This window comes from Protomyctophum bolini (assembly GCF_963924005.1).
Source record: "Protomyctophum bolini genome assembly, chromosome: 4".
Taxonomy (NCBI): domain Eukaryota; kingdom Metazoa; phylum Chordata; class Actinopteri; order Myctophiformes; family Myctophidae; genus Protomyctophum; species Protomyctophum bolini.
Window position 1 is genome coordinate 5,257,911 of NC_137865.1, and position 24,924 is coordinate 5,282,834.

General features: G+C 42.1%; 1 protein-coding gene across 1 annotated transcript in view; it reads right to left on the reverse strand.

Moving 5' to 3' along the window:
- Positions 1-399: 399 nt before the first annotated feature.
- Positions 400-24,924, reverse strand: part of LOC308313893 (neuron navigator 2-like) — a 62,202-nt gene continuing 37,677 nt past the window's right edge. The window contains exons 12-31 of the mRNA XM_080761220.1: positions 24,830-24,885; positions 24,554-24,577; positions 24,145-24,219; positions 20,217-20,300; positions 19,366-19,480; positions 18,502-18,710; positions 15,334-15,593; positions 11,990-12,149; positions 10,420-10,461; positions 9,841-10,201; positions 8,676-8,779; positions 7,636-7,731; positions 6,907-7,075; positions 5,959-6,194; positions 5,202-5,371; positions 4,960-5,025; positions 4,374-4,570; positions 3,781-3,890; positions 3,139-3,297; positions 400-2,612 (exon numbers count right to left, since the gene is read on the reverse strand). Coding sequence (XP_080617346.1) covers positions 2,514-2,612; positions 3,139-3,297; positions 3,781-3,890; positions 4,374-4,570; positions 4,960-5,025; positions 5,202-5,371; positions 5,959-6,194; positions 6,907-7,075; positions 7,636-7,731; positions 8,676-8,779; positions 9,841-10,201; positions 10,420-10,461; positions 11,990-12,149; positions 15,334-15,593; positions 18,502-18,710; positions 19,366-19,480; positions 20,217-20,300; positions 24,145-24,219; positions 24,554-24,577; positions 24,830-24,885 — 2,792 coding nt within the window. The 3' untranslated portion in view covers positions 400-2,513. The remainder of the gene's footprint in view (positions 2,613-3,138; positions 3,298-3,780; positions 3,891-4,373; positions 4,571-4,959; positions 5,026-5,201; positions 5,372-5,958; positions 6,195-6,906; positions 7,076-7,635; positions 7,732-8,675; positions 8,780-9,840; positions 10,202-10,419; positions 10,462-11,989; positions 12,150-15,333; positions 15,594-18,501; positions 18,711-19,365; positions 19,481-20,216; positions 20,301-24,144; positions 24,220-24,553; positions 24,578-24,829; positions 24,886-24,924) is intronic.

Below are 24,924 nucleotides of genomic sequence, written 5' to 3' on the forward strand. Positions count from 1 at the left end.
CACACACACACCTCCACTATTGAGGTGGGAATCAAAATGCACATCATGTAGTTAACAGTATTTCCTCTACAATTTGAGCTATGCATGTTTTAATACTGGCCTGATGATTTAAAGACTTCACAGAGACCCCTTTTCCACCGGTTGGTTCCGGTTTAGTTCTTAGTCCATGAGCCAGAGGTCCAACATTGGGAACGTTAATTATGAATTGAGTGTTCAAAACTATACCTACAGTATATTAAATTGTCCCTAGGATCAATATAAGTACATTAATATATGATAACCCTTCCACAGTAGTAGCTTTTTCATATTTTCTTTTTCTTTCATATTTTCCTATATATGCCTCATTTGCATATTTACTTATTTTAAATGTGTAATACAATAATTCATTCAAATGAAGTTTCATGGTGATAAAAATCTAATATAGGAATGGTTTTGCCCACTCAATTAATAATTAACGTTTTGTAGCTCTGGCTCATGGACTATAAGAACCAAAAAGAACTGAACCGAAGAACTGAAACCGGTTCAGTTCCCAATGGGAATCAACCGGTGGAATAAGGGGGTCATAAAGGGCAGACATACTGTACTAGGACACCACTAGGTTTTCTTACACACTTACAATGTGGGGAAAGGTTTGTCTATTATTGGAAATTGAGTTAATAAAACTGACAATAAGTTGATATTATCTTCTTCAAAACCAGCTCACACTAACCTTTTCCTGTACATTTGGCAATAATTTAAACTGCCAATATGTAGAAATTATTTAACAATACTGATGCAAAGTATCTCTTTAGCTGAGGTTCTAATAACCTTTTTTTACCACAAAATGATCAGTGATAAAGAGAATAAAATGTTTTTTTTTTAAGATGGTATGCATGAGGTAAGGTCAGTGTGATGGTTTAACATCAACCACATTGCTTTCTTTACATTGAGTTCATTCCTTTTAGTTACAGGGATATTTAACAAGCAGTATTGCATTGTTTTTGGAGCTACTTTATGCAGAGTGAAGGAGGATTGCACCATCATTTTGTAAAATATGTAAAATTATTATCATTCATAGCAAGCATTATGAAATAAATCTCTTCTAAGAAGGGGAACAGGGGTGTGCATGCAGTGTAGAATATTGTATATAGTTCTGATCCTTAGTATATTTTGCGGAAACACAGATTGTCAGACGCCGTAACATTGATGTTTGAGATCAGATGACATTTAGATATGAGAGCCTCACTGTGTCAGATCTTTGGGGCTGATATATCCCTATTTTGGACAGTCCTATATAGGCCACCGATAACATCGATATGTAATGTTTTGAGCAATATTTTGAACTATCGGATTTATTTGACCTATTTCTGAAGACAAAACATTTATAAATCTTCGCCAGTAATGACATTATAGTATCCAAAATAGGGCCACCAGATTGAAAGTGGTTAAAAATTGGAACATGTTGGCTGCATAATTGCTGATACTAATGTCATCAGAAAAGTCAAATGGTGACCAATGTATTGGTCGGGCTCTATTAGATAAGATCGTTGGAGGTTTTTTTTCATACTTTGTGGACCTGCTAGGCTGAGAGTTCCCCTTTTTGGTGTGGCCACCAAAGTGACAATCAGTTCACCTTTTGTATTGCATTGGCAACGTTTGGCTTTGTAGCGAAACATCTTCCTATACTAGAGAACATTACGGTTGCTATTTCAGTGAAAACAAAAACACCACAGTTTCTCTGTCAAGGGCTGTATCTTGGCATCGAGACAGTCTCCCCGGGGCAGTTGGACTGCGTGACAGACCCCAAAGCATGTTTTTCGCTCTCTAACTTCCAGACTTGTGACTTCATGCGACTGTGTCCGTGGCATGAATTAGAAATGATAGCCGACCGGGGGTAAAAAAAATGAAACGTTTGCGTCATTTGAATCATAGCCATGTTCAGATCAGCGTACACTCCGTTAGGTTCACTCTCGTTTCTGCTCAAATTGGCTCCGTTTTAGTTCACGTCGTTCAGTTCAGGCAAAAAGATCTGTATCAATACTCCTCCATCACAGTTGACGGCTGTAAACGTTAAAGTCTCCGTCGCACGACTGACCTCGCTGCTGGAAGTGAGCGAGCGAGCCGTTGCTGGTTCACTGGTTCCTGGTGTCATTGATATTATGCACATTATTGGCACATGTTTTCCTGGCAAATGACAAAAGCAAGAACCTGCAAGAGCACAGAGTAAGGCCCCAAAGCGAACAATGTGATCGGTAGGTATACGCTCGCACTTCCAAATAGTGTACGCGTGCTCTTCTATCCACTAAAACAGGCCTTCCTCCAGGACAGCCGTGGCTTTTCTGTTGAGGGAAGAACTTCTGTTTCTTGCTACCATTATGCATCTTGTTCAAGTATTCGTTAGGTTTGACTGTATAGTCAGGGAGCCAAATAGACCCTTTAAAAATGAATATAATTATATCCATTACCTTGTTGTGCAAACTCTTTTCTAAAAAAAGGAAAAAAAAACTCTTTCATCCAATATTCCATTCAAGCTTTCAAATGGCAGACTCTGGAGCCGGTTCTGCTGTGCTGTCATATGTACCGTTGCTGTGGTAACAATGTGTGACGTCCTTGAGTTTCTGCAGCATGGACACCTGGACGTGTTTGGGAGGTTGAGGGGAGGAGGGGGGCGAGAGAGTGAGAGGGTAGGGATTAATTGGGTATGTCATGTCTCTGAACCTTTTGGTGGACAGTACCAGCTATATCTTAGCATAACTCATGATACTTTACAGTAGCACACAATTCCAAAGTTCCAGTTCCAAGTTCCAAACAACTAAACAGTTTTTGGTTTGGACTAGTCATTGGTTAGACCAGTCATTAGTCCTAGAACTATACAACCCATCTCAAACCCTCACCCTGAACCTAACCTCCCACGGGGGCAGCACACCTAAACCTAACCTTAACCCATGTCTAAACCAATGACTAGTCTAAACTAAGTATGCAACCCCACTAAAAATAGTAAATACATAAACGGATTAATATAAAAAATGCTGTCTTCCTGTAACAAATGTACAAAACAAAAGTGCATCTAAATAAATACAGGAACACACAAACAAACAACAGACACACATAAACACGCCAAGACAGACAAAGGCCAACCGTGTCACTCATACTACTAACCATTGGGTCGGTCTTTGAGCCCGTGCCATGGTTACTAGAGAAACACGCGTCTTTGGGACAAAGGCGGAGCAAATCATGGTGGGTGGGACCAGAGGACCAGGGCCAGCTGGCAATCACCCAATCAGTAGGATCCTCCCACTCTGCTCCAGCATCAGACAGCTGCCAGAGAAAAACACACACACCACACCCCACACACACACACACACACACACACACACAATAGTACACACGAACTAGAAGGCTGGATTTTTAATAACTATGACAGTGTATAGAGCGTCGCAGTACCGCCCCCTCGAGAGACCCGGAAAACAATCTGCCGTTCATTTTCCACAGACTTTTCAAATGGTATTTATTTAAAGACGCTGCGGACAAAGCCAACTCTTGTCAAATCATGACAATAAACACAATGTTTTGGGCCGAACAAATAATTAGAAAGAAGAAGTTCTTTGTTTGGTCCAAAATATTGTATTTGTTGTCATGATTTGTCACAACTCCGAGTTGGCTTCGTACGACGCTTAAAAGGTCTTTAGATAAAATACTTTTTGAAATGTCTATGGGGAAAATGCATTGGGAATTATTTCCTGGGCCTGGCGACGCTCTATAATACAGTACACACACACACACACACAGTTTGTACAGTACCTGTCTCAGAGCCTTCAGACAGTATGGGATGACGGCGTAGTTCCACAGGCGGGTAAACCAGGATCTGGAAGCTTCCACTGACATGGGACAAGACAGGAAGAGACCCGGCCCTGCACAAGAGCATCACAGTCACTTTCTGACAATATATGCTCTTAGTCTGTCTGAGCTTTTCTTTTCCTACATTAATGTATACTAGAGCGGCCCCCTGTGTGTGTGTGTGTGTGTGTGTGTGTGTGTGTGTGTGTGTGTGTGTGTGTGTGTGTGTGTGTGTGTGTGTGTGTGTGTGTGTGTGTGTGTGTGCGTGCGCGCATGCGTGCGTGAGTGAGTGAGTAAGTGCGTGCATGTTAAGAATTAAGAAATTCCATAAGCTCGCCCTACTTGTAGATCGATTATTTTCACTAGTAGTTTGGGTCCCGGGCAAATATCTAATCTCTCTTTTGGGGTTTGGGAACGAACCAGTACAGTACAGTACAGTACAGTACAGTACAGTACAGTACAGTACAGTACAGTACAGTACAGTACAGTACAGTACAGTACAGTACAGTACAGTACAGTACAGTACCCATAGAGACATCTGCAGTACAGTACAGTACCTATAGAGACATCTGCAGAAGTGTGCACATCCAGGAAGTGGTCGAGGTGCTGCCAGACTGCCAGCAGCCAATCAACAACCTTGTTCATCTCGGGGTTCCGACAGCGACTGCTTAGCTCCGCCTCTAGAAGCTGTCTGCGTAGGAAACGACCCAGGAAGCCTTTCACAGGCTCCGCCTTACTGGACCACGTGATCCAGCTAGAACCAATGAGAGATGGCCAGTCAAATACAATATATAACAATTCAATATCATTATAATATAGCTCATTTTGGCGGAAGGCCAATCATGATCACAGAATCTACTTTCTAATTCTGTGTTTGGCCCGAATAATTGTAGTTTGTTGTCATGATTTGTCACGACAAGAGTTGGCTTTGTCCGCGGCGTAAACGTCTTTAAATAAATACTTTCTGAAAAGTCTATGAGGAAAATGGGATTTCAAAGGGATTTATTTTCCGGGTATCTCGAGGGGGGGCGGGACTGCGACGCTCTATAGTAGATACCAGCATTAGAAGGCATTAGAAGACAGACAGACAGACAGACAGACAGACAGACAGACAGACAGACAGACAGACAGACAGTAGTGTACCTGAGGCTGTGCTGGGGCTGAAGCTCAGCAGGACAGGTCTGCCTCATGGTTCCAATGACGTAGGGACTGGAGAACACAACACAACAACACACAATAATAAGCTTGCTTTGATGTTTGTAGTTATGTTCCTGTTACGCTTAAGACAATTAAGTTACAGTTAAGACAATTGGCTGTGAGTGTTAGTCGTATTTGTCCACATACAGTACTGTACATGCAGCATGCATTGCGTTACACATACTGACCAGTGGTGTTGAGTGGTGTTACACAGCCCATTGATCAGCTCGGTGGGTGGCGACGGGAAGTTGTGGAGGTTCTCCACGATCACCACTAGGGGCAGCACTTTATCCCCTCCTCTCCCACTGTTACTGGCCTTGTACAGCTCACACAGCTTACAGAGAGACTGATGGACCTCCTGTTCGCGCACGCACGCACGCACGCACGCACGCACGCACGCACACGCACACACGCACACACGCACACACACACACACACACACACGGTTTGTTTAGCGGTTTGGTCATTGTTTAGCCAAAGAAATGACCTGGAAATTCTCCTGTATCAGAATAATTGCAAGTGGAGAGAGCGACAGTTGAAACCAAGCTTGCACCCTTTGAACCTTGCCTGGGAAAACATGTGTGTTATGAATGTGATTGCAAATACCCACAAATTAAAGATGACCCTATACTTTATTTTAAAAGAAAATCATTATACTGGTTAGGAACAGGACAAGTTCTGTTTCCAACCACGTGGAGGTCAGGTCATGGTGTTTGTCAGTCGGTGCCCTGCTCAGGGACATGATCACATGGCAGATGAGTGGTTTCACGTAGCTTGTAGATCAGCTTTTTTCGCCCGAATGTTCACCCGAGATAGGGATGCTATATGGCTCATGTGGCTAATGACGACACACAAACAGAAAACGACGCGCACACGCACACACGCGCACACACACACACACACGCACGCACACACACACGCACACACACACGCACACACACACACCTGCACGTTGTCCTCCCCGACGCTGAAGGTAGTGATTAGTCCCGGCGCGACGTCTAGCCCCTCCCTCAGCACAAAGTGCTCGGCCAATCGGACGGCCAGGAAGCTCTTGCCCGTGCCGCTGGGCCCCGACAGGACCACGCAGCGACGCTCCTGCAGCTGCGAGATGTACCGTTGCATTATGGGTAGCGGGAGCAGCGTCTCGAACGCCAGGCCGTCGGCACATTGGAGAGACGAGTCTGGAGAGAGAGAGAGAGAGAGAGAGAGAGAGAGAGAGAGAGAGAGAGAGAGAGAGAGAGACTCGCATTTAAAACCCATTTTGACCTGAGATCAGATTCTAAAAAATGTCTACATCTACATCCTGACAGTTTTCTGAAAAAGCTATGTTTCTGTGTCAGTGGTTCTTCGATTTTTCAAAAATAGCAGACCTACAAGCTCATAGCGCGCCACCGCTTGTAGATCTGCTATTTTTCAATAGCTAAAGCATATAGCATAATGCTAAGACCAAAAGGGGTTCCTGCCCAAAATGGGTTAACGATGATTTGTTCATTTCTTGGAACACAGGAACACGACATCTAAGATTCTCCCTATTGTGGGAAATCCAAATCCAAAAACAAGAAATAACCTGTGATTCAGGGGGGGGGGGGGGGGGATAATAGCGCACTCTAGTGGCAGTCACAGTGAGTTCAGACTTTACGGTGCTCTACTAAAGTGTGTCTTTTCTGCTTTCGCTAGTCTACATTAAATAGCCGATCTACCAAGCTCACAACAGGTTTGGCAAAAAGAAAAAGAAAAAAAGAGAATGACTGTCGGCCAAAATGTACACATGTATACATGGGTCTGTTTCTGGTATAAATTAAGCTTTTATATATATCACATGGCTATGACCTCTTCAAATGTCCACAGACAAGACAGACAGACAGACAGACAGACAGACAGGACTGTGTGTACCTTTCAGAGAGACAGATATGGTGTCGCTGTCTCCCACCAGGTATCCGCAGGGCAGCAGTTCCGGCGTCTGTAAGCCGGGGTGACGGTGGACGTCCGCGATGCTGTAGCCCAGGACGCTGTCACTGGACAGACCCAGCTGGCCCACAGGGTCTATGTGGAGGACATACTCCTATATACCCAGCAGACAGGCCAGAGGGAAGAGAGGGAAGGAAGGAGGTCATTGTTGTTTTTGGTCAGCAAATTTCTATTTTAGTTTTATAGTCACTAGTCTTTGGAATGAAACTCTTTGGAATGAAACTTGGCGACTATTTGAATGGCAATCAAAAAATGTGAGATATGACCACAATGTCACGAAATGTCTCATTTTAAAGCTGCAAGTCTGTACTTTACAATGGAAAAGTTATTATGATTCTAGCATTTTCCATTGTTTACTTATAAGCATTTTAGTACACCTTGGTTTCAGTGAACAGTGAAACCAAGGTGTATTAAAATGCTTATTAGTAAACAATGGAAAATGCTAGAATCATAATTATTTTTTCATTGTAAAGTACAGACATGCAGCTTGAAAATGAGACATTTCATGACATTGTGGTCATATCGCACATATTTCTATTGTCATTCAAAAAGTCTGGCCCAATGCACAATAAGATGTTATTAAGATTATCCAGTCAGAGGGTTAACAAGATAACTAAAGTCAAATAGAATCTAATGGATGGATTTTTCTTTTACCTTGAACAGACTCCGCACCACTCCATCCAGAACGTCCCACCGGGTCCGCCCACTCACCCGCATGCAGCCAATCAGGAACTGCGTCTCATTGTCCTCCTGGAACACCAACCCAAAATAACACGCATGATTTGTACACAGAAAATGAGTGAGTTTACTCCTCAAATGTAGTAATTCTCTAAATACCCTTTTTCACCTTTATGTTGAAATATGAGTTCACAAATAGAGACATGATCGCCAAATTCAGTCAAGACTTTCACGATGGTGTCTTGCGGTGCAAATAGTTATAAAACAGTGGCGTGCACAGTGGATGCTCAAGTGAAAAAGGGCACCTTGTGCAGGTTGCCTTAATAGTGTGAGATTTATAGATTTTGGGGCATAAATAATATATTAGAAGCTTTTTTTTTATCAAGAATTGATCAATGTCACCATGGTCCACATACTGTACAAAAAAAGACAAAAGTGGAATGAAATATTTGTATATTACTACAGGTAGTTCTTCTGACATAGCTAGGCTATCCAGCCGTGTTGAAATGAGCATGACAGACACACTAAAATATTTGAGAACGGATTAATTCGAAATACCATCAGTTGTGCCGATTAGTGATTAGACATAGTTTTGTCAGAGCAGCAGCATTATTGGCTTAGGGATGGAATAAAAAGGCAGGTATACACTCCTGTATATTATATCAGTTATTATGGTGGTACGTGGGGGAGCCAAATATTTTCTGAGGTGGCATAAAAAGGTTGGGAACCAATGCTGTATACTACACTTATACTGTATGTTGGTTTGTTTACTGTTTATAAAGCTAATCATCTGGGGACCCCCCCCAAAAAATAATGTGGGGTACAGCAGTGGTTCCCAAACCTTTTCATGTCAAGGACCTCAAACATGATACTCATTAATTTAACTCTGAGAGTCAATTTTGTTCCATTTGCACACTCTCAGAGTTACAGACCCATATTGGCTCCATTTGGTTCCAAACTATCATTTAGCTGGGAACTCCCTGGAACTCCCTCAAGGACCCCTGGTACTACAGTACCTGTGTGTCTGGTGTGTTGCTCCTGTGAGACAGAGACACCACCACTTTGACATGTCGGCCTTCTTTCCTGCTGCCGCTCTCTGCACCGTCCAAGAGCAGCATGTCTGCAACGCAACACAGAGACTACAATGTAGTAGGTTTTTTGGTTTTTCTGCATTATACAGACATGACACCTAACCATCTTCATTCTTCACCCTTTTCTATTCCTGATATTTTCCCCTTTGTTGTGCCTGATGTGCCTAGCGTAGGGGTGTAACGATACATTTTAACATAGATACGATACGTATCACGATACATGGTTGACGATACGATACATGGACGATATTGGTTCTTTATACGATACGATACGATTCAATGATTTGAAATCGATAGAGTAGACCGTTTAAAATACATTGACATTATTTTAAATTAAAGGTATATTAAGTGATTTCACTCAAAAAACCATAGGTTTCGTTTTTGGCTGTGGGACATAAGCCTTCGTCCAATCAGGATAGAGAGTCAAAAACGAAACCTAAGGTTTTCTGACCCCCAGGGGTTAACTGGGGACAGGGAGGAACTGCTTATATGGTCAGCACACTCTATAGTAGAGAGGATTATCACAACAAAACAAAAAAATAAGTGATATTTGAATTAAGTGAAATCACTGAATATAATATACTTTAAGTAATTAAACCCCTCTTTTTCACTTTTTTTTAAAAAATTGCTAAATACTATATAAATACTAATAATTGTATTGATACAATCGATTAATTGCATAGCGAAACGATTCGATACCGATTATTTCCATTGCGCAAAGCGATACGATACATAGTAGATGTTGCAGTTTTCATTTCGATATACTTCGATTATTGAAATTAAAATGGATTTTTCGATGCAGTTACTATTATCGTTACACCCCTAGCCTAGCGTTCCACACTTGGGAAACCCCCCCCCCCCCCCCCCTTCTTTGTTGTCTGTGACAATGCTTGGACAATTTGCTGATGTTTCACTGAAATGCCAAGTGAAACTTGCAGACTAGTCAGATTAGTCATTAGTCAAATTCTCTCAATGAGAGAATTTTTTAGTACAATGTGAATGACTCAATTTTTCCTTAGCTGCATCCTTTTTCTTATTATCCCACCCCATCCATCCATCTATAATATTCAATATGGCCGACTTCTTTTACCCAGGCCAGTAGTCGACTCTGTGACGTTTGAAGAAGCGTGCTGGTTCTGAGTGTGAACCGCGCAGGGCTGCGTTCCTCCTTCTCCTCCTCCTCCTCCTCCTTCCACCACCACGCCTCCTCCTCCTCCTCCTCTGTAGAGGGCGCTGTGCTGCAGCCGGCCGTTGGGCTGCTGTGAGCCACCGTGGTTCTGCTGCTGCTGGTTCAGGTACGCGTTGTGGTTGTGGTGGTTGTGGTTGAACTGGAGGAGGAGGAGGCTGCTCTGCTGTGCTGCTGCTGCTGCAGGCGTCTGCAGGCTCCCGGGGTTCACAACGCTGTGCTGCTGCTGCTGCTGGTCGTCGTGTTGTTGTTGTTGGGTCTCCACCTTCAGTCTCACATTCTCCTGCCTCAGTGCCTCCATCTCTCCCTGTTGTGTGGATACAGGGCAAGTGTTCATTTCGGCGACTATGAAACGAAGACGAAAGATGTCCGTCGACTACCTTTTTTCACTGATGAAAACCTAAACTACGTGAAAACTAAGCCATGATGACTAAAACTGAGACTGAATATATTGACAATTTCGTCAACAAATTGTGTCTCCACCTTCAGTCTCACGTTCTCCTGCCTCAGTGCCTCCATCTCTCCCTGTTGTGTGGATACAGGGCAAGTGTTCATTTCGGCGACTATGAAACGAAGACGAAAGATGTCCGTCGACTACCTTTTTTTCACTGACGAAAAACTAAATGGAAACTAAATGAAAACTAAGCCACGATGACTAAAACTGAGACTGAATATTGTCTCCACCTTCAGTCTCACGTTCTCCTGCCTCAGTGCCTCCATCTCTCCATGTTGTGTGGATACAGCAGGCCAGTGTTCATTTCGTCGACTATAAAACTAAGACGAAAAATGTTCGTCGACTACCTTTTTTTCACCGACGAAAAACGAAATGGAAACTAAATGAAAACTAAGCTCTGATGACTAAAACTGAGACTGAATATATTGACAATTTCGTCAACAAAAAAAAACTACACAAAAATGTTAGGAAGGGACTATAGTGGACAAGAGATCCAGTAGTCATTTTACACTTTTCAGCAAATGTAAAAACAGTCATTACGACGGCATCAAGGCTCGCCAAAATACATTTTAGTTGACTACTGTAAATCTACAGTTGATTTAGTCAACTAAAATCTTATATTTAGTTGACTAAAACTAGACTAAAACATTCTGGGTGACTATTCAAAAAGACTATTCAAGAGACTATATGACTGAAACTAAAATCTAAATTTGCTGCAAAAAACAACACTGATACAGACCAGTGTTCATTTCGGCGACTAAATCTCGTAGATCGGCTATATTCAGCATGCAGCCAAGTGTAAAAATCTTTCATTACGATGCCATCAAGGAACTTTTAGTCGACTAAAGTCTTTTATTGAGGGGTTCCAATTGGGGCCTGAGCTGAATGATCGTCAATGGAACCAAATGGACCATTTGATTCATTTTGTACATTCTCAGAGTTATATGGGGGACGGGGTCCATCCATGGCCCTAGTAGTGCAATGAAATGAACATTTTTGAATAATACGCAAAGTAAGTAGGAAAAATATGCAACAGAAGGTATCACGACAACTCACCCCGTTTCTGTTTTCCTCCCAGAATTCTCCCCAGTGAGGGGTGGGAGAGGCTGGACAGCAGACGGCTGGACTTTGAATGTCTCTAACTATAAACTTTCATGACAGCAGAACAGCCTAAGTGCAAATATAATTTATGAAAAGCTACTACAGTGAAGTCTGTTCACATAAGTTGTTGTAGGATACATTATGTGGGGATTATCTCACGAGGTACCATTTGAGTGTGCAAAACCTTACATATACTAAATAATACTACATTTTATATAGGGTCAATATAAGTAAAATAATATAGCCTTTCCACAGGAGTATCTTTTTTTATATTTTTCCAAAAAGAATACAAACAGCCAATTGCATATTACCTAGTTACCCCCCCTCACTGGTGAAAATTCCGGGAGGAAAAACGGGCAAGCACCGGGGTGAGTTGTGCAGTATTCCAACAGAACATGCTGGTGCAATGTATCCTCAGGGAGAGCTGGAGCTTTGATCTGGTTAGTTAATAATTTCTAACAAGTTTACAATGACTTAATATGTATGAACGCTGTATACCTGCATGCGCGTCATAGCCTCCCGTAAGGTGTCCAGCTGATGGGCCGAACTCAGAGCCTCCAGCCTGATGTCGGTCAGCTTCATCTCTTTGTCTCTCAGTTCAGTGCGAAGCTGCATCACCGTCTCTCTCTCCTCGCTGGCAGAGACACCCTCCGAGATCCTGAACACAATACAAAACATATTTTGATTCTATAGTCCGTTAAAAACCCATTCGGGGCGGGAACCCCTTTTGGTGATTTAAGCATTATGTTATGCTTTAGCTATTGGAAAATGGCAGATCTACAAGATCGCAGCGCGGCACCGAGTGCCGCGCTACGAGCTTGTATAGGTCTGCTATTTTTTGGAAAAATCGTGAAAATGTGGCGAAAATCTTTGAATGTATGTTCTTTCAGATGGGGGTCAGTGGCCAATTTCATATCATTTTTTGGGTTACTTGATATGAAATAGTTTGAGCACCACTACTGATATACTGTAGAGAAATAAAAAGGTTTTTTTCAGAAAACTGTCATGATTTAGAAGACATTTTCTTAATGTCGACGTCAGGCCTTAAATGGGTTAAACTTCGCTATTCCCCAAAACACTGGGACCAGTTTGTATGAGTCACGACGACCTCGAGTAAAAAAAATACACTTTATTTTCCTACGTTTAAAATATCAATATAACTATCTAAAAAATATTTTTTTATATATATAAAAAGTATAAAAGTATAACATCTTAAACAAAACAAACAAATAAATCTATACATAAAAAATAATTAAGAAGTAGTGAAAATGGCCCCATCTACAAGCTTGCAAACGGGGGAGCACACGTTGTGTTGTGTGCTCGCATCTATATCTGCAATTTTCACTAGTTTGGGTCCCTGGTCTCATATCTCCCTTTTGAGTGTCGACCCTGAAAGGTTTAATAATAATAATAATAATAATAATAATAATAATACATTATATTTATAAGGCGCCTTTCAGGGCACTCAAGGTCGCCGTACAGGTAAAAAAAAACAGTACAAAACACAGTTAAAAGCAGAACAAAACAGAACCACTGTAATTGAAGCAGCTTCTGTAGGGCAGGTCTTGGTGGGAAAACATCTGTTATGTACAGCATGTACAGTGTTAACTGTTTTCATTTCACTTGTGGAAATTGCCAGACCCAAAGCCCCAAAGTCAGTGAATCATGTGTTGTAAATTAAATCACGTGTCCATTATAAATGTCAAATGAAATCAAGTCCTCCACTCCCATCAGACCCAGATATTCCCTAAACTATAGTTACTTGATTCCACTTAGATTTGGAGTACCGTGCAGATAAAAGCCATTGCAGATGTCCCATTTTTACTGCTTTATTTGTTGCACTATACTGCCGCACTGCCTTTCCATCTTTGAGAGATGTTTCTTTTCAATCAATCAATCAATCATGTCTTTCCTTTCCAGACACCAAATGGTTCAAATATTTAATCTGACGGATTTAAAAGTTGTGTGTTCTATTTAAGTTTAAATTTATTGTTTTTGAGAAAGAAGAGATTGTTGGTTGCAGTATGTAGCGGATAGTTGTAGCAAAGTTGCAAGATAATTGGGACATCTACCATGGCGGCCATTGTGAAGACTGGTGAGAAAGGGAGAACAATTAGGGAGGAAGGCTTTGCCGATTATATACCTGAGGTTGCATGCCGCATGCAGACAGAGGTTTGTGCATTTCAGCAAACAACAGTCCATCACAGTCCCATCATCAAGCTGTGCAAAGTCTCCGTTCATTCAACAAACCTTTAATTACTTTGAGGGTCTGAGGACCTACAGTTACAACCTGTGATTGATTGATTATTGCCTTTTGTGGCACCTCTAAACCCGTGATTTAATTGATTATTATTGCTTAATTATAATTATTATTATTATTTAATTTGAGGCCAGTTTACCGAGCCAAAGAGCCAGTCCTCAACAGTGAGCTGTAAGCCCAGCCTCCGCCAGCAGGGGGCAGACAGGGACTACACAAACACATGTGCATAAACACAACACAACATAGAATAAATGAAAGAAAGTTAAGAAACGACTAAAACAGTTGGGTTTTGACAGACGAGTGTGGCTAAAATATGGTCAAATATCATGGTAAAATATCATCTTTATATTTAAAGGACCATGCCGGTGGTTTTGGCATGTTGAGCCCATTGACTAAATATTCACATTACTTTGACACTATACTTTTTGGATGGTATGAAAATCTACTTGCAGACTAAAGTAGATGTTCAGAATCATGCCATACCGAAATAAACAAACTAAACTATTCAGTAAATCCAATACATTTTTGGACAAAATAACTAAATCAAACTAATGTGATGTCAAAGGTAATTAACAGGTAAATGGTGTGCGTTATGTACGTTATATAGACCTACTGTAAGCTGGAATAGACAATGACATGTATAGATACCGATATGGTCCTTCAAAGCAGTGGTTCTCAACATGTGGGTCCGCACATTATCTGGGACACACACCAAAAAACCCAAATTAAATTAAACGAAAGAAGACCATTACTGCATCAAATGTAATCAACGAATTATACTACTATAAAACTGGCCAAAAGTTGTCAAAAAAAAAAGTATAAGAAAGCGTCCAAGATTGGGAAAATAGCTGATCTGCAAATCAACCTAAGTCATATCATAACTAGTCAGATCTGGCCCAGAATAAAGCTATATTTATTATATATTAAAAAATACCAAATGCCATTAAGGCACTAAATGATACCATGTCTCGCTAGATTTGTTTGTTTTTCCAATGTATTTGCCACTGTTGTCCTGCACTTTTTTGCCATTTGCCAAAAATAATTGTGTTAAGTGTTGTTGCTGTTGTTGTAACCGTTTGTTTTTTTACTGTTGAGACCGAAGACGAATTTCCACACGTGGACAATAAATGAAACTAACTAACTAACTAACAAACATATTATTTCAACTGGAGAAGACGTCCTGGAAATGACGTAAAGATCGTCCGCATTATGGGCTGTGATTTGGCCTAGTCCTGAACAAAGTAATAATAGTAAGAGAGTGGCGCGACACTAGCGTTGACTCTCATAGTAACAATGGAATGCGGCAGTGCTCATTCTATCTCAATGGGATAGTTCCAGCCATAGGAGCAATGTTTGGAACTATGTATAGCCCATAGGCACCCGCTTTGTGGCGAGATCAAAGTGTGTCGCTACTCTCCTACTCTACACTCTGGTCCTGAACGTCACCAGAGGACGTAATCATAACACCAGTTCAAACATGATTATTTTGGGGGGGGGGTCGTGGGCCAGACAAGGTTGAGAACCACTGCTTTAAAGGGGAAGTTGCAGCTACTGTAACTATACATCCAGACTATAGACTTACAGAGAGCCGGAATGGGGGCTCCCCAATCCTGTTCTGATGGGATTGTGGGAGGCCTTAGAGACATTCTGGTTGTGTTGGGAAGAAGACGCCTTCATGGGACCTTCTGTGTTCTGTTGTTGTTGTTTTCTCTGACCGGAGGAGGAGGACAGCTTGGAGTTGGTGGTGGTGGGCAGAGAGGAGGAGTCCTCCACGTCCGAATGGGACGAGACCGCTTTCTGAGTCCTCCTCTTTCCAAAGGCCTGCTTGAAGGAACTGCGCAGCTGGAGGTGGAAGACGGAATGAAGACGGTATAACAAAAGAGAAGGGACAACGTTTTTAGTTTTATTGGCAATTTTGTTACTTTATAATAAATACTAATTATATATTTTGCCTTACCTCACAGACCTGTCACATTACAGCGAGAGGAGAAAGACAAAACACGACCGGGACAACAATCAGGGACAATTTGTGCAACAGCCAGGGGCGTAACTCGATGTCACTGGGCCCTGACGCAGGCTGATCAGCGAGTGCCCCCGAAATCCCCCATCGAACTTTCAGATGCTGTTTTTCTCCCAGTGTGGAGGAGGAAGAATGAATAGGATCTTTGTTGTATTCTCTCACTCTTGAAATATATTATAATCCATTGGTTTCTGTTGTGTTTGAACAATAATATAGCAATTCAAAACAGTTGTCCTCAAAACCACACCTCCAGTCGCCGTTATAAGAACGGGAGGTGTGCTCATGATGGCAGCAGAGCCTATGTTTGTCCGCGGCTGCACGCGCACCTGCAGCCCATCAAGTATAATGTACGCTTCGTCCCGCGATGGTGCCACGCCGCACGCAGACCTCTACGCTCACAACAGTCGCATTCGTGATGCGATGTGAGCTTGTATATCAGCTGTTCTCTGTGCGCGACACTGTTGCGCTTTGAAGTATATAAATGTCTCCTAGGGTGCACCTCACGTCTATGGCACCTCACTAGCCAACACACGAGAGGAGGTTGAATGGACTGAAACCAGCGCTCCCTAAGACAACAGGTTTGGAGATCTGTTGGGAATTGATTACAACGGTCACCCGTGCGCCCAGTCCCAAGGTTTGTAAACTAAAATAATTGGTCTATGGTATGGTGTGTGGCTATAGCAGCAGCCACCACCAGGCTCCGCCAAAACTTTGTTCAACTAAACTGTCATTGCGTCTATGTATTATTATTTTATTTTACAGACGGCACGGCTTTTTGCCCCCTTGGCTCTGGGCCACCCCCACGCAGTCGCGTTGTCTGCGTCACGGTATTGTTACGCCCCCTGGCAACAGCACTCCTCTCTTCCCACAGGAACTCAACTAGACAAGACTATCAGAGAGGTTATTATAGGTGTATTAGCTACGAACAAACAGCAATTTCTGTTCTTAGAATGATACAGTGTTTCTCAATCATTGCAGCATGCATGACCCGCTTTTGGTGTCACAGACAAAGAACGTCTCAGTGAGAATACCGTTATCCATTTCATGAAGAAATTACATTTTTGGTGTATCTCGAGTGTATCTCGAGTAAAAAAAAAAAGAGAAGCACTGGACAGTGCTTATTCTGGCATTTAAAGCATTATTTGATACTTAGCTATTTAAAAAAAAAATTAAAGTGCGCCCAATGTGGCGCAAATCTCAGAATTATTATATTATTATATATTCTTACAGATAATATTATTTTTCTTACTGGAAGCCACATTTGGGGCCCTATCGTGCCCTATCGTGCGTCCCTAAATTCATTAGCCATAATTTGCTATTTTGAAACACAATTTAAAATAGTAGCCAATCTACATAGACACGTTGTGAGCTTATAGACTGGCTATTTTAATTATTTTTTAATGTTTTTCAAAATAGCAAAAACCTACAATGAAGTACACTCGAACAAGGTTCCTGATGTTAACAAAACATGAACTAATTATAATACTAATAAAAAAACTATCCCGATTACAGAACCAGACATCACGATGAACCAAGGTGTTGTGTGTTGTAGGTATAGGTAATCTGGAAGAGTTTTATCAGGGGGATAAGGTCAAGGGGGGTTGAATACACAAAGATGTTCGCCCCCAGTGTACCCTGGCAACCCTGCACACACAAAGAAAAGGCAAGCACGTACTGTGAACATTAACCCACAGACTGATAGTCCATTCTACAAATGCCTTCTAGTAGTTCTCATACCTTTTCTACCAAGGACCTCCAAAATGATAATTATGTATTTCGCCACAAGTTTCCCCAAAGAATATCGAAAATTACACTTTTCCGGTTTGAAGCCAATTAGACCTGAGGCCGATTCTGAAAAACGTATATGAACAAATATGTATTCAAAACTTACCAAAAAAAGTAGTATGTTGCTATTATACTATGCTAGTTGTTGCTATGTATATAGCAACAACAACCCCAAAAATAGTTCCCGGAGGTGTTTCAAGCATTATGTTATACTTCAGCTATTGAGCAGATTTCAAGCTCATAGCGCAGCACCGAGTGCCACGCTACGAGCTTGTAGGTCTGCTATTTTTGGAAGAATCGTGAAAATGTGATGCAAATCTTTGAATATATATTTTCAGAGTGAACATTTTTAACTCAAATCTTTGCTTCTGGGGAGGGGTCCCTGGAACAACACATTTTCAGATAGGGTGATCGGCAGCCAAGTACATATGATATTGGGGGGGTCCTTGAAATTAAATAGTTTGAAAACCACTGATATAGAAACATAGGTTTTTCAGAAAAAATAATATGGAAAACTGATGCTGGCCTTCAAAAAGCAAGGTATGGCACCTTATAGCGAAAACAAAAGTTAGACAAAGGGGCCGTCATACTCCTATTTTACCGCTGTTTCGGCGCTGTAGTGCTCGTCAGAACTTTTCGTCAGTAGCACCGAAGAGACGACTTTAGGACGGTACCCGCCCCCCCCCCCGAACCTCAAATGACGTCACATTGTATAGGCTCTACAGAGGCGAACCGACTTTTATTCGGCTCTAAAATAGGAGTATGAATCGGCCCTAACGACCGGCTTTTCAACATCCAGCAAGTCCAGTCCATTCAACAGTGGCCGAAACAATGATTTTTTGCACGCACGCACGCACAAACACACACACACACACACACACACACGTACATGCACACGCACGCACACGCACGAAGGCGTCATGGCAGTCATTCTTCTCCTCTTACCCAGTTCTTGGTCTTCTTCTTGTTGACGTTGCCGGCGGCGTGGCTGTTGCGGAGGTCGTTGTTGCTGCTGCTGAGGCTGGAGGAGCGGCTGGTGCGGCTGTTGGCGCTGGTCAGACTGGTCACGCTGTCGGTGGACGGCTGGCGGACCATGGAGGACTCCGAGCCGTCCGAACCCCCGCTGACCGTGCTGCCCTGCTCTGAGCCCGTGTCTGTGGAGAGGGGAGGGGAGAGACGCAGCAACACGTTTAATAATAATAGTCCATTATTTAACCCATTTAGGCCTGACCTCAAAACATTAAAAAAATTATTCTAAATCCTCCAGTTTTCTGAACTAAATATTTTCTCGATTTCTCAAAAATAGCAGATCTATACAAGCTCGTAGGAGCTTGTAGATCTGCTATTTTTCAATAGCTAAAGCATGGCATAACGCTAACACCAAAAGGGGTTCCCCGCCCCAAAATGGGTTAAACAAGAATTCATACGTCGTGGATAATAACCAGCTGAAAACAATGCATTTCAAAACTTTCAAACAAACAAATAATTCATGTTGGTGATTATATGAAAGGTAGTATCATTATGAATGTATCATTGTTAAGTTCATGGGGCACGCGTTAGTTTCACAGTCAGTGACTGACCAGCTCTCAGCTGGTAAAAAGTTATTATTCTTTCGAAGCAGCTTAGAAAAGAAAACAGTGAAGATTCCACTGTGGTATGGATTTACGTTACCTTTGTGGTTTTAGATCGACACAGTCATTTACAGAGTGTGTGCCCGTGTGCCCGTGTGTGTGTGTGTGTGTGTGTGTGTGTGTGTGTGTGTGTGTGTGTGTGTGTGTGTGTGTGCGTGTGCGTGCATGCGTGGTTCACCTGGCGTGCAGGTTTCAGTGGTGTTAACAGCAGTGTTAATGGCGGCCTGAGTCCTGTTGTTGGTGTGCTTCTTGAGTTCCTCGACGGTCCGCCTCAGCTCGCTCAGCTCACTGTCCTGGAGCACAGGGTGGGTGGAATGTTACGCAAGAAGGTCAGAGGTCAGCGAGCGCCGTATAACCATATCACAACCCTCACGACACCACACTCTGCGTGACCCAGAGAGGAGCATGCACAGCTGGTTAATAACTTCTTTGTCACGTTTTACAACAAAGTTGGACATGCTGCCGCATGTTATGACAGACAGACAGACAGAGACAAATGGACCCCCAATTTATATTGTAAAATCAATGTTAATGTAACTCTGAGAGCGTACAAATGTTCCATTTGTACGCTCTCAGAGTTACAGACACATAAGGGTCCATTTTGTTCCAAACTATCATTTAGCTATAGGTACCCCCTGGAACTCCCTGATGGACCCCTGGGGGTCCCCAGACCCCACTTTGGGAAAAACTGCAGTACATTTTCTCACTCACTCACCTCACTCACTCTACTTACTCACTCACTCACCCAACCCCCTCCTCACTCAAGCCCACCACACAGCCGCCTCCATTATTTTCAATGAAGCTATCGCACACCGGCTCCGTCCGCCGCGTCGCCCGGCGCGCCGGTAGAACACAGACGGTCGCAGGCGGTGTGCGATGGGCTTCACTCACTCACTCAACTCACTCACCCTCCTCACTCACTCAACTCAACTCACTCACTCAGCCCCCTCACTCACTCAACTCACTCTCTAACTCTCTCACTCTTTCCCCCTTGTCGTCCTTTCTCTCTCTCAGCCATCTCCACCTTACCTTCTGTTCAGCAGCAGTGGTGAGGTTCTGCAGCCTGACCGTCATGTTGCCCAGACTCTGCTCAAAGGCGGCCACCAGGTGGGACTGTTGGGAAGGAACCACAATACTTCAGCATCGGCAGCGGACGTTGACAGTCAAGACACTTTAACCCATTCTGACCCGAGATCAGATTCATACGAGATTTCCACTGGACACACACTGGTCTGATTAACCCATTCTGACCTGAGATCAGATTCTAAAAATGTCAGTCGTTCTTCGATTTTTCAAAAATAGCAGACCTACAAGCTCATAGCGCGCCACTCGGTGGCGCGCTATGAGCTTGTAGATCTGCTATTTTTCAATAGCTATAAAGCATAACATGATGCTAACACCAAAATGGGTTCCCGTTCAGAATGGGTTAAAACACCATCGAGACCTCAGGCCAATTCTATAAAAAATGTCTTCTTAATATAAATCAGCAGTTCTCACACATTTGAGAATGTTCAAAAACATGAGTTGTTTTTGGCAGCAGTCGTATAGTCTTTGGAATGAAACTTCATTTAGGTTTAGTCACATTTTAGTCACCTGGAATGTTTTAGTGACTAAATATAAGATTTTATTCGACTAAATCTACAGTTGATTTAGTCTACTAAAAATGTATTTTGGCGAGCCTTGATGCCGTTGTAATGGCTTATTTTACACTTGCTGACAATAGCAGATCTACAAGCTCACAACGCGTCGCAGCGTGACACTTTGTGAGCTTGTAGATCTGCTATTTTCAGCATTCAGACCAAGTGTAAAATGACTTATACTGGATCTCTTGTCCACTATAGTCCCTTCATAACCTTTTAGTCTAGTTTTTATTTGTTGACGAAATTGTCAGTATATTTATAGTCTTAGTTTTAGTCATCATAGCTTAGTTTTCATTTAGTTTCCATTTAGTTTTCGTCAGTGAAAAAAGGTAGCCGACGAACATTTTTCGTCATAGTTTTAGTCGACGGAATCAACACCGGTGAGATGTACAAGCTGGCTGAGCCTGTACAGTATATATCTGCTCTTTTTGAATAGCCAACGCAAAAAGATATCTACATCTAAAATGACACGGACGCTTTCCTGGTTATAATGGGTTTAACAAAATAATGTTCAAGATTTCCAAACGTCTTCAAAAACAGGCCGTTGCATCACACAAGTCATAATGTGAAACAATCCATTTCCAGTTGTCTTTTTGGCAGGTAATCCAAATAAATAATAATAATAATAATAATAAAAGGTCTTTTGCTGCACCAGAGTGACATTTTGGCGACAGGTGCATGCAATGGAGTTAATGAAACACAGCCACGATGTCTTCTTCAGGCATGCCTGATTATTGATAGCGATAAGTGAAGACAGTCTGCTTGTCCACACAGTAGTATTTTTTATCACATCAACATTGTTGTTATGCAACATTCACGCCATGCTAGAGCTCTGACTGGAGCCTTGATCCTAGATAACATCGTCACTGTCGGCTGAAAACCTCATATGTTCAACACAGTTCCTTTTTATTATTATTATTATAATAATAATAGTGAAATAGCCTGCATATCTGGTATTTTTTCCTTTTTGTGACACTTTTGTATGATGAAGGCATGAACCCATTTAGGCCTGACGTCGAAATAAAAACAAAAGTATTCTGAAAGAATATTATATTCAAAGATTTGTGCCGCAAAAAAATGAAAATAGCAGACCTGCAAGCTCCTATGAGCTTTTTTTTCGATAGCTAAAGTATGACATGATGCTTTATAGTTAAAACACCAAAAGGTGTTCCCGTCCAGAATGGATTTTTAATAATGAAACAAAACCTTTAAACATTAGAGTTATGAGGTTTCTGCTCCGACAGCAGCAGCAGCGATATGATGGTGGATGTGTAAAAGGCATGCTGTCTAGAGTCTAGACACTCAACAGACCAGAGCAGATGAGACAAGAGTCCTTGCTGTGATGTACATCTCAGCAGACCGCGTCATACGGCCCGGCCACAAGGAACAGATTTCACTCTCCCAACTGGTACTAAAATGAATCACTGCTTTGACCCTGAGATTCCTAGAAAACCTTGGACCAGTTTCCCCAACCCCATGTTTAACATAACTGTCGTATAACGTCAAAGCCTTGTAATGAGGGACAACGTTATAGCTTGTTCGTCACAAATGTGACCCAAAAAAAAAGAGTTATTTCGTGTCGTGTGAAAGCAGGGAGTCATAGCTTCAAATTGACAGTTTCAGTTTGACCCACCCGTTTTGGAGATATGGCTTATATAGAGTGATGTCTTGCAGAGAAACGGCGAGTTGAGAAAACAGGCTTGAAAGGTTCACTTCCGTGGACTCTAACATTACACCTATAGCTACATGTTTAAGCATTTTCGATTTCAGCTCTGACACTTATTTCAGAGATGCTCTAGTATGTGAAGAGTCCGCCTGTGCTATCGACTCATTTTGGAGAAAAAAAAAGAAAAAGAAAAAAGAAAAAGGTTTTCTGGAATTTGCGCGATGGCAGTCTCTCAGTCAAATCTGGTCACAAATGTGGTATATAAGCACATGAGCACAATTAACCACTTGACACATTAAGAGGCTGAGGCCGATTCTAAAAATGTCTTCTAAGTCTTCTAACAGTTTTCTGGAGAAGAAAAAAACGTATGTTGCTATATCAGTGGTGCTCAAACTATTTCATGTCAAGGACCCCCCCCCCAAAATTATACGTATTTGGCCGCGGACCCCCAGCTCAAATATTTTGTTCCAGGGACTCCCATAGAAGCAACCAAGTATAGGGTTTAAGTGGTTAATCATATATTCATAGTCGACACTAAATTATTAACACATTTAGTACAGGAACTGCATCAAAATAAAGGCGCTGCTTGCGCCAGAGTAATCGCCAGAGTAGTGATCGCTTCTATTTTGAAAGCCATGAACCGGAAATACTTTCTTAAAAAAGTTGACTGACAAAGTGCCATCACAATCCCCGATCATCTTAATATATTTATATACGCTCCAAAAATAGTTCATATTTTGCGGGAGAGACGGATGAGGAGCAGAAACGCAGCGCCAGCATATCGATCCATTCATCACCACGGAGAGCGCACTGGATGAGGAGATACGAGTCATTCTTTCCGCCGCGCTAACATGGGAGTCAATGACAAGCTAATAGTTTCACAGAGCGTTAGCATACGGCAAGCGAAAAGCGAAATGCCAAAAAAAAAAAAAAGTAATTATTCTGAATATTATTATCTCGCCCCGCGTCGTTTGGACGTCGCTAGGACGTCCACAGACGTCTAAGGCACCTCTCGGTTCCAATCCTTATGACGTTTCAGGACGTATTATGTACAAAATGTGTTAAGGGCTGCGACTGATTATTCCCTTAAGAGTCCACTCTATCCTATCCATGACTTTATCGATTAATTTAATAATCGAGAAGCGTAGCCATATATTCCTTATCAACCGATGGACGCAAAAATGTCCTTATTCTAAATTGATTTGTTTGATTAACTGTTGAGCCACGGGACGAGAATAAAATAATACATAAAGAATGCCAACCCAACAGGCGAGCACCGTGCACGCACGCCGCTTCAATCAGCAGTGGTGGAAAGTGCTTTTGAGTATTTCCAATTTCCAGTACTTTTACTTCTACTCCACTACATCTCGGAGCCAAAATTTGTACTTTTACTTCACTACAATCATTTGAAAACTACTAGTTACTTTGGAGATTTTAATTTTGATTAGAAAACATACATTAACCACTTCAACCCTAAACATTTTGGCCATTTGAGTTGGGCCACTTTTAAGTACATTTTGATGCCGATACTCTTGTACTTTTACTCAAGTACATTTTCAATTCCGTACTTTTTACTTGTAACGAAGTAGTAGTTCTAAATTGCAGTATTGGTACTTTTACTTCAGTAAAACAATTGAGTAGTACTACTCACGTTGGCATTGAGTTGTGTGGTCAGGACCGAGACCTTCTCCTGGGAGGAGTCCAGCTCCCTGCGCAGCTTACGGATCTAAACGGGACACAGCAGAAACCAATGTCAGCTATAACGAGTTTACCCATTTAGGCCCGACGTCGAAAAAAAGAAAAAAAACATTCGCTCTGAAAGAATATATATATATTCAAAGATTTGTGCCGCATTTTTACGATTTTTCAAAAATAGCAGACCTATACAAGCTCATAGCGCGCCACTCGGTGGCGCGCTATGAGCGCTTGTATAGGTCTGCTATTTTTCAATAGCTAAAGCATGACATAATGCTTAGTTAAAACACCAAAAGGGGTTCCCGTCCAGAATGGGTCAACCATTGATATAACGGTATGAACTCAGACTAGTAACTCAATCTCACCTCAGACTGAGACTTCTCCTCAGGCTGCAAAACAGAGTGTGTGAGAGAGAGAGAGAGAGAGAGAGAGAGAGAGAGAGAGAGGGAGAACACAAAGAGTAAAGAGATGTAGGTATAAAACAGGTGACAAGTATAAAACACAGAAGTTAGAACATGTCTTGTGTGTGATTATACAGTAGATGGATGGATAGATGTGTCAGTCTGATAAATTATCTCAACATATCCACTTGCAGCACGCACGCACACATGCACGCACACACGTACCGTGCCTGTTCTTACCGTGGTGGAGTAGACAGATGAGGTGCTGGAGACCAGGGACAGACTGGAACCATTCACTACACACAACAAAAACAAGCAAACAGATCGTGAACACG